Source organism: Physeter macrocephalus, chromosome 21 (genome assembly GCF_002837175.3).
Source record: "Physeter macrocephalus isolate SW-GA chromosome 21, ASM283717v5, whole genome shotgun sequence".
NCBI classification, from domain to species: Eukaryota; Metazoa; Chordata; class Mammalia; order Artiodactyla; family Physeteridae; genus Physeter; species Physeter macrocephalus.
The window spans coordinates 16,797,716-16,811,621 of NC_041234.1; the positions used below are offsets into that span (position 1 = coordinate 16,797,716).

Consider the following 13,906-nt stretch of genomic DNA (forward strand, 5'->3'; position numbering starts at 1 on the left):
CAGTTCTTCTAAAGCCTCATTATGTATCATTGCTAGTCTCTGTTCTAAGCAATGCTAATAGAAGTATATATTTAAAGTATTTAACACAGTATTTCCCAAATTCCTTTGCTAAAAGGTTGTGTTGAATATACATTAAGCAAATGAGACGGCAACACTAAATCTACTAATGTAGCCCATTCCTTTGCTAATACAATAATGCCATCTCTAATTTGCTCATTTCAACTGCAATCCACTGATGTTCAAAATTAAAGAAATATTTTCATTATTACATTTAACACTATTAAATGATATAATTTGGTTTTAATGATCAAATTTTAATATCTTTTAAAAGAAATGCTGGAAAAAGTGGACTCCTGCTGACATAATAGGAACATTATTCTGCTATTATCATATCTGTATAAGCAGTTGATGATACTTTCTATTTTCCATAGTAGAGCAAGTAGACTAAGAACTGTTCTTCCAAGAAACTCAGGATTTCACTTTAGATAATTACAATTTGTATTATCTCTAAACACTCTCTGTCAGAGAAATGACATACATCAACAAAACAGTACAAAGGAACATATATTTTGTTACTTTGTCATCAAAAAGGCAATGGCCATTTTAATATATGTACTATTAAAATACTTTTTTAATAAATGGAAAAAAGAATATTCTGCACCGCACAGAGTTTGGCTCTAAAGACTGTGAGATATTTACAATAATAACTTCTAGTTGAAATGTTATACACATGAGGAACACCAGTATATTCCAACCTCATTAAATTCTCTGAAAACAAAGATATTCCACAATGGGTTCTAGAAAAAAACCAATCTAAATGATATGAAGTGAGTGTGCCTGTCCATAAAAAGTTCGAGTTATTTAGTTTAACAACACCCTTCTGAGTTGGTATGGTTTCACTCTTTCCATTTTAACTTAGTGTAAACTACTTATTACCACTTCTTGTTGTTAATGGTATCAAAATGTGATGAACAGAACAAAGCTGGAAGAAACAAAAACGCCACTTGCTGAAATGATATCAAACCTAAAAAGAGGCCTTAAGGGCTTTCTCCTCTTTTATAGTAAAAGCTATATATTTTCTCTTGAATACTTTTTTAAAGACTAAACAGCTGCATGCATGCAAAGTGAAGTCGGAGACCATTTATTCAGGAGTAAAACTTTCCAAAAGGTAGAGCTAATTCGTGGAAAGGTAGACTCTAAAAGCAACTGAAGGACTTCCCTGGTGGTGCAGTGGTTAAGAATCTGCCTGCCAATGCAGGGGACACGGGTTCGAGCCCTGGTCCGGGAAGGTCCCACATGCCACGGAGCAACTAAACCCGTGCGCCACAACTACTGAGCCTGAGCTCTAGAGCCCGTGAGCCACAACTACTGAGCCTGGGTGCTGCAACTACTGAAGCCAATGTGCCTAGAACCCGAGCTCCGCAACAAAGAGAAGCCACCACAATGAGAAGCCCACGCACCGCAACGAAGAGCAGCCCTGGCTCGCCACAGCTAGAGAAAGCCCATGCACAGCAACGAAGACCCAAGGCAGCCGTAAATAAATAAATAAATAAATAAAATTTTTAAAAATCAAATAAAAACAACTGAAGAGTGATGCAGGGATTAGCCAGGCAGAAAACAGAATCTGTGTCACCATCCTCATGCTGTTAAAATGAAGTGGATTAAAACCAAACTAATTGGCTTGTGAATATCATTTTGAGGTTACAAATATTTCCTGAAAGCCCTAGTGTTCATCAAATTTGACTCTCATCATTCATTTTTCATTCTAAAGTTACCCTGGTAAGCCACAGATGATGTGCACATCATCTTGCCCATCACAAATGGAAATGACTTACTACAGTCAAAAGTCATCTAGAACCAGCACAAATTTTTATCCCCAATTTTTTTTTTTTTTTTACTTTTAGAACATCTACACTTTGTTATTCACAAGGAAAAGCTGACAAAGCATTCTCTTAATGCATAAAGTATTGTGTGGATTTGCAAACAAACCAACTTGTTTGAAACTCAGGGAAGCAAACAATGCACATGAAACCCACAATGCACTACTGTGCGTGTCTTACAGGGAAATCAGGAGAGAAAGTGAATTGAATGATTCACAATAGGATATGTTTTGAAGGAGATAAACCTTTTATATCTATAAGCATAAAGATGCATAAATTATTAAATTTTACCCTACTAGTACTTGTTTTTGCATATGTTAACATTTAAACACACCAGAAACAGCTCCTGAAATTGCTTATGCTAATGCCTATTGCTACTCATTTTAAAAGGCAATTCTACTTAAAACCAAACCTCAGGCCTCAAAACACCAATTAAGGCTAAACAAAGCATACCAAAGTCGATATATGCAAGATATGAAAAGCTCCAAGTTATATTTCAATGACTTTTTAATTTATAAATCAACCCAATCAATAAAGCATATGTTTAAAATTCTAAAAACATTTTTGGGCAGGTATTTTTTAAGCCAAATATAACTTCAATCCCCCCAATAATAAAAATCTCCCCAAATATAAAGCTAAATGTTTCATTAGCCTCCTAAGGGGCATATTAGATATGAAACGAAAATTGCTTTGGGGAATAACTGACATCGTCATGTATAAGCTAAAGAACCAATAATTGGTTAAATAAAAATATGAACTTCTGAAAGGTAATTACTATACAGGACATGCAAGAAGTCCGTAAGTCTCACCTGTTAGATACATTGAGTAGCCTGTTCTAAGTCTTAGACTCTAAGAGATGCTATACTGTCTTTTGTGACTAACTAATCAGTAAATAAAAATCCTTATGATTTGGTTAAATTTTTTTCTTTCAATTATCATTGATATCGTCTCTTGAAAAATACTGAGCAATAATTTTTAAATGCATATTTGAGTATTTCCCTAACACACTGGCAGGAACTTACAGACACTTAAAAATATAACTTAAGATTTATTCTGAATCCTTATCTTACTGAAAGCCAAAATACCTTTAATAAACCAGTTTAGAAGACAGAATGCTCTTGGAAGGGAGTCCATAAATAGCAAAAGTTTTCAGATCGAAGAGTTCACTGGCAAAATGAAACCGTAAGTGGTAGTTTGATCTCTATGAATCAGCTTGTATTTCATACTGTACCTGGTTGACTTTGAATTATCAAGTTTGAGATATTATAATGGTGTGCCTATATGACATGCATTTCAACATACACTTTCCATTTAGGAGAACATATGGAATTGTGTATATCAGGCTATTTTATGCTATAAAATATATTATTTATTTAACTGCCCTTTTCTGATTATAGGCTTATCAATCTATTTTCTGACTGTGATGTGGATGCCTATCTAGGTTCCCCTACTTCATTGATTCAAAGGAGGACTTAGAGATCAAAAGCCATTTTATCACTTAGCAAGGAAAAGATCTATTTTAAACCTTACTCTTACTATTTTACGAAAGGATAAGGCACATACAAGAATATCCCAGACAACAGAAACTGACTACCATATGTGGATTTAACGAAAAACAAAAAAAATATTAACAGGCTTATCCTTCAGATTCATACACTATAGCTTTCACCCTCAGGGGTTGGAGTCATGTTTTCATTATGTCTGCCCTCTCTACCTCACTAGAGTATGAAAAAACACGTATATCAATCGGTACTAGGAGTCAATAGTGAGGTAACCCTCCCCCATCCTGCAAAACAAGGAAATATGATTGATACCACTTCTCCCAGCTAAACTGGGGCAGGAAGGACATTGACCATCTACTGAAGCAATAATAAGAGGTTACAGGAGTCATGCATTATCTAAAGGAGAAGAAACATTTCTAATGAACTTAATCTGATTCCAACTTCACAAACATTTGTACTGCTATAATTTTTCCTTCCCAAGTCCATGTGCTTATCAAGAGCAATATAGAGGTCAATTAGATATGAGTATTCTGGTTCTTGTGATTGTTAAATACCTCATTTAAAATAAATGAGCTTCCATTTTGATTGTGATATCATTTTTTTTTCATCTGGTTTAAAGTTAACTCCCCTACCACTACCACAACCATATGGATCTTCTATCAATAAGATGAGGTAATCAGGTTTTTGGGTCTATAACACTAAAGATTAGATTCTGGTTGATGATAAATTCACCAGTGAAAGGCTATCCTCTGAGTTATTTCAGAACTTTTCCGGATGGGACCTATGACCACCACTCAGGGATCTCCTTATTTGGGATTGATTCAATATTCCAAAGACAAAAGAATTATATAACCCTACCCAAATATCAGCTTGTACTATATTGCACATATCAATCCCACTGACACTGCCTCTCCAACTTCTGGGTTTAGAGTGTGGTAAAGCCTCAAGAAATTTGAGAATACAGTCTGCAATTCCAAAGTAGTTGGCAAATTTAAAAAGTGCCTCATGGGCTAGAAGGAAAGCAGAGGTCAGGAATTATTTTCCCTCTAATCCATGTGTTTGTAAGATACGACTATGCAGCACCAGAGATAAGGATGAAATTTAATTAAGTGTACTATTATAAAAATATAAATACAGTACTGCCTGTGAACTAAAGAAGCAGAAAACAAATAACCATTCAATGGAGGACTTCCCTCAGAGTGACAAATTACAACAGAATCAGCGCCAGGAATAGATTTCCTGATTTAAACAGTAAACCATGTTGCCTTTTATTGAGTATATGAATGAAATTGGCAAGAGTAGCTAATTATTTATAGCTGATTAGTCTATCAAATCTCTTGGTAGAATAAGCAAAACATGAACTTTTTATAATTATTTGGAGTCAATATACTCTAAACGCAGTATACTTCATCTGTGAGGCATATACATTCTAAAGGCTTGAATTTTTTTTCTAAAGTTTTACATTTTAGTTTTAGATATTGGTATTCTGAGAACTAAAATCATGTATGACAGTTCATAATGTATTTCAGGAAAACAGAGCATTTTAAATATACTTGGAGTACAGAAAAACACAATGCAGAGTTTCTATTTTGTGCTTACTTTGTGGAAACGTTAAGCCTGAGATGATAAACATTAAACTATGCTAAAAACAGTGGTAGTTTAGAAATGCACCAACCTTCAGGATCCAGTAGTTTCTCTATGCCTAAATGATATTTGGCAATGTTGAATGCATGTTCCAGTCGTTGTGTGGCTGACTGCTGGCAAACCACACTATTCCAATCAAACAGGTCTGGCCTGAAACACACACAAATATAAAGACAAATATAAATCAATTTAAAATGTTTCATGAGATTCACTTCAATTCTTTCTTAGTCCCCAGACCAGGGATCGAACACATGCCCCCTGCCGTGGAAGCGCAGAGTCTTAAACACTGGACCACCAGGGAAGTCCCCAGTTCTGATATTTGACTGACAACCCATGCCCACATTCCTTAAGTGTTGAGTGTTACTCTTCGGTACTCCTCAATAACATTTCTCATTTAGACAAGTCACAATTTTAATAGAAAATCCTGAAGAAAACAAAGGAGAAATTATTCTTGCTTATCCAAGCAACAAAAATGTGTTCATCTCGGACTTCCCTGGTGGCGCAGTGGTTGAGAGTCCGCCTGCCGATGCAGGGGACGCGGGTTCGTACCCTGGTCCGGGAAGATCCCACACGCCGCGGAGCGGCTAGGCCCGTGAGCCATGGCCGCTGAGCCTGCGCGTCCGGAGCCTGGGCTCCGAAAAAAAAAATGTGTTCATCTCATCCAGTCTCATGGATTTGAATACCAGCCATTTGCTGGTATCTTCTAATTCTATAAGCCTAGCCCAGACCTCTTCCCTGAACTTCAGACTCTGGATCCATCTGCTTACTCAGTAGCTCTACTTAGAGTCATCACAAGACTCAAGCATCCAAAACTGACCTTCTGTTACTCATCCCCATTGTACCACCACAACTCACCTACCTCTCTTATAGTTCTCCCTTCCTCAATAATCAATGACAAGGTCAAACCTGTAGGTACTCAGTAGAGAAACCTTGGTGTCAACTTTGATGACTCTTTCACTCTCATACAACACTTGGCTGGAAATATATCCAGAATTTGACCACTTCACACTATCCTCGCTGCTAGCACCATAATCCAAACCACCATCTTAGCCTGCAAACAACACTGCATTAGCTTTCTAACGGCTCCCCTATTCCCACCCTTGCCCTTGTTAATCTATTCTCAGCAGAGCTGTCAGAGTGATCTGGTAAAATATTTCATCATAACCTTCTCAAATCCTTGCTATCGAGGGAGTAAAATTCACTGACTTAACTGCGACCTACAAGGTCCTACATGGTCTGGCTCCCCATTAACTCTCTGATTTTATTTCTTGCCTCCCTCCTCGTATTCCTCAAACAGACTAGATAGTTTTCCGCATCTGCACTTGCTGTTCCCTATGCCTGGAATTCTCTTCCCCCAGACATAGACATGGCTCACTCCTCCACTTCCTTTGGGTCTTTACTCAAAAGTCACATTGATGAGTCCCTCCCTGCCCTTCCCCCATCTAAAATTGCCTTCCCCCAAATCAAACTTACACAGAATCATTTCCTATCCCTCTTAATTGCTTTATATTTTTTCTCATTAGCACTTAACTACTATTTAACATATTATACATTTAATTAATCTTATCTATTTACCTATCTCCCGCACATGAATGTAGAATATAGAATTATTTTTGCCAGGTTTGTTCACTTCTAGAAACCCAGCCTGACACATAGGAGGGGTTCAATAAATATTTATTGACTACACCAGAGAATGGGTGAGAACATACTACGTGAATATCATTTTACTTAATAACGGAGAAAACACAAAGTCGTGTAAGAGGCCGTTCTTATCCTATAAGGATTTTAAATCTAACGAGGAAAAAAAATCCATACATCACAAGTTACATACATTTTAAGTGTGACAAATACAGATAATAATATATATGGTTTTCTAAAATCTGAAGAGGTCAAGAAAGGTTTTTTTGAGGCTTAAGGGACTCTTAAATGGTGGTTTGGGTTAGATTAAAGAAAAGTTTTTGAGAATAGAATTCTAAATTGCGTGGATATTAGAGAATCAAAGTTCTTAGGGAAGGAAAGAGCAGAATGTGCCCAGTCAGTCAGGACCTCACAAGCCTGGCTCCACTGGGAGATCTCTAGTATCAAGTGGTGGGAGATAATGGTTAGGAGGAGGATTGGGATGAGTCTGTAAAAGGCCTTGGCTGTTAAGGAATTACAATTCTACCCAATAACACTGGAAACCATTAGTAAAGTGCTTCTTCACCTTTCCTGGATCACAGATACCTTTGAGAGTCTGATAAGCACTATGAAACTTCTACCCAGACAAAATTCCTATCCATAGCTTTAAACAGAATTACATAAAATTTTAGGACATTTGGGTCTGTCAATGGACTCCTGCTTAAGAACTCATGCTCTGCAAGAGAAGATGTTTCAAGGATGGGGTTAGCTGCTATTTTCTAAAACCAGAATTCAAAATAAAGGTGCAACTTTATTTCTCCTTTGACTCTCATTTTCTTTTCTCTACTTGCTCCTACTCTGTTTAATTCACCAGACTTTTGTGCACTTCTTAGTAAATCTAATCTCCCCTATATACTCCAAGTTACCCAAAACAGCTAAAAACCTTTCAGAACCTAAAATATGTATAAATTGGGAGCTGTCTCTAGTACTGAAAAGACTCTTAAGAAACAAAAATTAAATCCTAGACTATTTGGGGGAAGTTTTAATTTCACTATGCAACCTCTGCCCCACCTTCATTTCTCCATCTCTCACTAAGGGGAGTGGAAAAGAATATAGGTGGGAGAGTGTGGGAAACCAGTTTCTTACCTACAGCAAAGTAAACAAGGTTAAATTAGTATGATAAAAAAAATAGGATTACTTCCACATTTAAGCCCTTTTCCCTTCATCCCCTTCACCACTCCTTAGCCACTAACTAGTTACCTGGGTGACGAGTTATCTAAGTCATGTAATCTATTTGAACTTCAGTGTTTTCATTTTAAAAAGAAGGAATTGTACTGAATGGCCTTCAAGGTCTCTTCTAGCATTTAAAATCAATCTAATAAAATGTTTTAAATCATTAAAATTCACCATTAATTAACATTTTAAATAACCATGATTTTCAAATGCATAAAGAATTGTAAAACTAACCAACTGAAGGGGAAAGCCATATACCTTCCCATGCTAACATAGACCATAAGTCATAAATAAGAATGTGCCACCAAGGATCCCCAGACTTTTGAGGAAACCGACATACTGAATGAGATAACATAGCCTAGTAGATAAGCAGAGTCCCCTACGAATCCATATCCTGGCTCTACAGCATATTAGCTGTGAAAAGATTTCAGTCAAAAATGGAACCAGAGGATATAAAATGGAGAATTTCCCACACGTGTCCTCAGAAGAACGGAACTTAAGAATTCAGAGGCTGATTTTCTATGAACGCCTGTTTTACAGAAGATCAAGCCTTATCTCCCAACCAATGAACATCCACCAAGAATCTCTCCCCATCCTCAGGTCAATGAACTTACTGCTTGCACTCCGGCTGTACTGCCCCCTCTCTGTGCTCCTTGCCCATACACACAGCCTGCCCCAAACCGCCAACAGACTCGCCTGTAAATTGTTACAGCATGTGTTTCCCAAATTGCAATTCTTCTGTTGTTCCTGAATAAACTGAATTTCTGATCATTTGACCTTGCCTCCGTTTATCTCTGTTTAGGTTGACATAACCAAATGATCTTTGGGAAACTGAGGCACAGAGAGGTTATGTGATTTGCCTATTTGTGAAATGGGGACAATGACAGCATGTATGTCATGAGAAACAGATGGGTTATTTTACTTAGAACAGGGCCTACAAAATAATAATTGCTTAAAAACACTAACTTCTATTACTTTAAGGTTAATTATATTTATAAAATAACAGTAATACATTTTCAATGTACAGATTCAAGCCAAGAACCTATACTTATAGAAGAGATATAAATGTTACAAACATTGTTGATGCAAGAATAACAATATAATGACAGAAGTGGAGAGGAGAGAAGAGGAGGAAGTATGTATGATTGATAATTTCCTCAACCTTCATTTCAGGTGGTCAACAGATCTTGTTTAAACTTGATGAAACTAAGTATACCACTGTCATTTAAAGTCACACAGGCAACAATTATAAGAATAAAATGATTATAATATAGTGATGAAATCAGGAAACAGATGGGGATAAGATGTAATATTTGTGGGCTTCATATTAAGGAATAAATCCATCTACTGTCAGAAATGAATTAATCAAGAAATAGATATATATAATTATGAAAACCGTCAGAAAGAATAAAAGAAGTTGCTGACAGTAACTACTTCTAGGAAGTGGAGAGTGATGGGATAGGGCTGAGGTCAGGAAGACACATTTTGTTTCTTTTTGTCCTTTGCCTCCCTCTCTAATGTTTGACTTATTTTTTTAAACCACATGCTATGTTACTTCTATGCTAATAAATTAAAATAAGAAATTAGGAAGAAAATTTAACTGCAACTTTATACTTATTGCAACTTATTTGCATATTTTGAGCATACTTCTAATCAATTATCATTTGGTTTTCCCATGAAAGTAGAATCTGGCTTCCTTTTAACTGCACTGTAGTGAACTCTGTGTTTTAATTTAATACTTTTAATTTCTTACATATTAAGATAAAATTTAGCCTTAAAGAAATATAAAGTCACTAAAAGCCTGATCTTTGGCAAGGCTCTTTGTCAATTCCTATGTTCGTTATCAAGTTCATGCTTTTGTTCTACAGTCTTTCAATTATTGAAATCAGGACACCTCATGACATTCCTAAGTGTTCCAGTGACAATCACCCTGGAACAAACAGTTCAACCATTCTCTTTTTCTTTAGATAAACAATATGTTCATCTGTCAGAGACAAAAAGAAGAGGGAGATGATTCATGAAAGAGCATTATCAACTGTGAGAAACCTCTTGAAAAGTAACCATGTTATGTATAAGAAGGTAGTTACTGATGATTCATTCAGTATGACAAAAGAATATATAAATGTAGATATTTGGAGAGACAAAGAGTAGGTCAGAGACAGATGTGACAGGGTAACCTGGATATGTTTATTGTATTACTTACAAATGCATTCAGAAATCATGAAATAGAATATTAACAAATGTAGTCTGTGAACACGCTTGCAGGACTGAAGTCTTCCACTTGAAAAGAAAATGCTAACGAGCCAACAAGGACCGCATAACCCGATCCTCGATATTTCTGTTCATCTGCAAATGTATACATGAACAGCAAGATCAATATGTTCCAGTCCTTACTGTGAAGCATGTGGCTGCATAAATGAACACTGACTTATAATGCAGAATGAACGTCTCTATCCCCTCTCATCTGGCTGTACTGAGGCTGTGGAATATTTTTCTTCCTGTCACACTCAGGAAAAACAACATATTAACATCGCTTAACATGCCAATTGTGAGCCTGCCTCCTTTCCAAAGTCAGGTTGCTGAGCCATTCACCTGGAAACTCAGTCTAGATGGGGTTAATCAAACCCAGCTGGAGCAAGACACCTGACAAAGATGCTTATTTAGAGAGCATTTGCTCCCGGACTGGTAAACCAGGAAGAAAATTTATATTCTGGACGTTTCTAGAAGGAAGATTGGCATAGGAAAATGGGAGACTAGACTCGTCGAGAAAAGAAAGATCAAAGCGAGAAAAGATAAGCTGCAGTGAAAATCAGGGCAGATGCAGTCCAGTGGCATTTCAAACACAGTTAATAAGGCAATGTATTTGACCCTGGGGATTGGGCTGGGTAAACGAGATGGGTATTAGGAAAACCAAAGCAGATGTTCCTTAGAGTAAATGTATATTATACATACAATATATATGAATGTATTCATTATATATAATGTATGTATTTACCATGTTGTTTTGCTTTTTCTTGAACTGTTATTAATTCACTTACTGAGCTTCTCTATACAAGAAAAAGCAAACAACTATTTTATCTTAGAAAATATAATAGCGTGAATATAGTTAAGGACATTTGGTTCACTATGTCACACTGAGTTCCTTTTACGAAGGTCAACAGAACAACTCTCATGCTTTATAGCAATTGCTTTGCTGTTCCAGAGCAATTGTTTCTTTTGATATTCTGAGCACTGAGTCATAGAATTAATTGTGGTCTGCTCTTTGCCTTGGTTGCTAAGATGCTCAGAGCCTCTTTTAACCCTGAAATATAAGTATATATACATATATATACACACATACAGGGCCTTATGGTATTTGCTATCTAAGTATCTGACAAGAGAAATGTTTCTTTTTCACATTATTAATCTGATGGTGGTAATTAATTGTACTACAGCCACTCACATAAGATCTACAACCATTTTTAACGCTACAGTTGAAGCTCATTACTAACACATTTGTATAGAAAGACCAACTCCATTCTTAGCAAAGTTAGAATATAACCTTGATTTTCCGGCAGTCTCAATTTCAAAGATATTGATACCCCCCCCTCCACCATAATCACATTCATGCTCTGATAGTTTTAACTTTTCAACAACTAAGTGTAATATCACATAAAAATAGGATATTCTTATTCAGTACATTCCAATGGATGGTTAGATCAATATGGTTCACATAAATAACATGTTGCATAGTGGGAAATGATCAGGAACCATCCTGGAGAAAAAGATATCAGACTCTAAATCAATACTTTTAAAAATTATTCAACGTCTCGATAATCTTACCTATGACTGTGGATGAGAGCGTTCAAAGCCAGACCATCAGACCAGCTGGTGGTGAAGTTAATGACATTAACCTGTGGATAATTGCGAGTTGATTGTCGGACCCAGCTCAGGAGGATCTTTTCACTGTTGGTTTGTTGCAATCCAGCCATGATATTTTTCATTACATTTTTGACCTACGTGTGGAAAGATATTTTCATAAGGAAATGCATGAACAAGAAGCACACAAACTTAAACCTGAATGTTCTAATCTTCAGTTAATAAATACTGGCTCAGTGGTGATGACGGACGGATCTGCACTGATCAGGTAACCCTCAAATGAATGGGATTCATTTGCGAAATGCTTGGCCAGTTATGGGCACCGAGATTCACTCACTGCTAGATGACAGGGCAAAGGTCAGTTTTCTCCCTGCCTCAAGAAAGAAGAGGCAGCTAGTGCTCCTTGAACAAAAGAATCTTGGAAGGATCATTCTGGACAAAGTGCCTGTCATGAACATGGGCACCAAATGCAGACAAAAACGACTGGGGCCTGGCAGGTTGGCCCTGTGGTGGTTTCCGTCTTAGCTGTTCCTCTGCCCACAGCATGAACTGCTTCTCTTGAGTCGGGGCGGTGCGGGGGTGGAAGGGGAGGTAACAAGGCTCTACGCACGTTGTCCCGTTGTACTTGTTTTTGGCAGAGAGGTTAAAGGGCTTCAGGTCCGTGAGACACACGTGGGGAGACGGGGTGGAACATTCAAGATGCCCTCACGTGCAGAGCGGCTAGACAGTGCTAACGCAAGGGGTGCCGTCCTGTGTGCTGGGCTCAGGAACGTCACCTCAGGGCTGTGAGGAGGTCCCGCTCCGTCAGCAACTCGCACTGCTACTCTGAGAAATCACAGCCGCCCTCCCAACACACGGCACCCTGACCACGTCCGGAGTCACAGTCGGAATTCCCTACTTCCATTGTGTGGGCTGTGGTCACCTCTGCAGAGTCCCCTTGTTTGAGAAATTCGGCCACGTTGTGAAATATCAAGTAGAAGTCAAGTGCAAACAGCATGGTGGCAAAGAAAACGCCTGGGCTTTGGTTCCGAAGCCCCGTCCCATCAAGCAACAGCTGTGACGGAGATGGTGAAGGAGACTAAGGCCGCTGTGACGCCGCGTAGGGAGTCCATTCAGGGCCTACACAAGCCCTGCCACTTGTTCAGCAGGGTGGCAGCGGCAAGGAGAAAGCCAAGGGCCAGCAGGGACCCCAGCACGGGCGCAGTGAGGAAGACGGAGGCCAAATGAGAGACGCGACTCCGCCAGCACTTACCGGCCTCAGGGCGAGCTGAGGAGGGCACGCAGCCAGGAGTGCAGGACTGGGAGGGGCCGCTGGGTCCTGGGGGGGTGGGGTCTGGGGGCCACGTAGCAGCGTCAGTTGGGCCCCACCCCGCCTCCCACCCCCGGCTCCCGGAAGGGAAGCGGAAACCAAGACTGTGCAAAAGGGGAAAAAGGCCAGGTTCGGTCTTATTTTCATGAATTGGTTTCTGGCCATTTGATTGTGTCCTAGGCTGTGTGCAAGTGCAAATGCCACTCGGCAGGTTGCTGTACTTCCAACTGTCACTCTTCTAATTCAGCTACCGCAGAAATCCATTTTCTGGGTTTCGAGAATGCCGTTGACACCTCATTATAGAACAGACCGTCTACATTTTCTATTAAAGGAATCATTACTAGGGTACTTCTTTAATATGTCAGTCCCCTTATCACATACTTAAAGGAAGTATATAAGTAAATGTGATTCGTTTTGACCACCAAGGGCTTCCCTTTCGGGCAGTATAAGGTCCATATACTACCAACATTTGATCAAATGATGAATATTTATTGTGTATCCCAAATATGACATTTTATTTTGCTTCTTCATCCATGCAGAAGTTAACAAATGCCTTCGGGGAAAACACATATTTTAACATCTCCAATGTTAGTAATCCTTTTATGAAAGATTCAATGCAAATTTTAGGATAGACTATTAAATCTAACTTTAAAATACTTGAAAAGGATTTGAGATGATGTTTTGTAAACGTTGGATTGATGTGAAGATGTGAAATCTTTGCATACATTTGTCACCATCCCTTGATTTCTGAATCTATTATTTAGGGGTGGATTATCCAGTTTTCTTAATTCCTTCCTGACCTGCTTATTTAGCCACTTACTTACTGAATAAATAGGTCAAATAGTTATGTAAGATATATAATT

At 38.2% G+C, this 13,906-nt stretch overlaps 1 protein-coding gene across 13 annotated transcripts in view; it reads right to left on the bottom strand.

Moving 5' to 3' along the window:
• DMD (dystrophin) overlaps positions 1 to 13,906 on the bottom strand; it is a 2,398,628-nt gene that overhangs the window by 1,812,160 nt on the left and 572,562 nt on the right. For all 13 annotated transcript variants that reach the window (XM_055081921.1, XM_055081920.1, XM_028482834.2 and 10 more), the window contains 2 exons: positions 11,699 to 11,871; positions 5,058 to 5,176 (listed from right to left, as the gene is read on the bottom strand). In XM_055081921.1, coding sequence (XP_054937896.1) covers positions 5,058 to 5,176; positions 11,699 to 11,871 — 292 coding nt within the window. The remainder of the gene's footprint in view (positions 1 to 5,057; positions 5,177 to 11,698; positions 11,872 to 13,906) is intronic.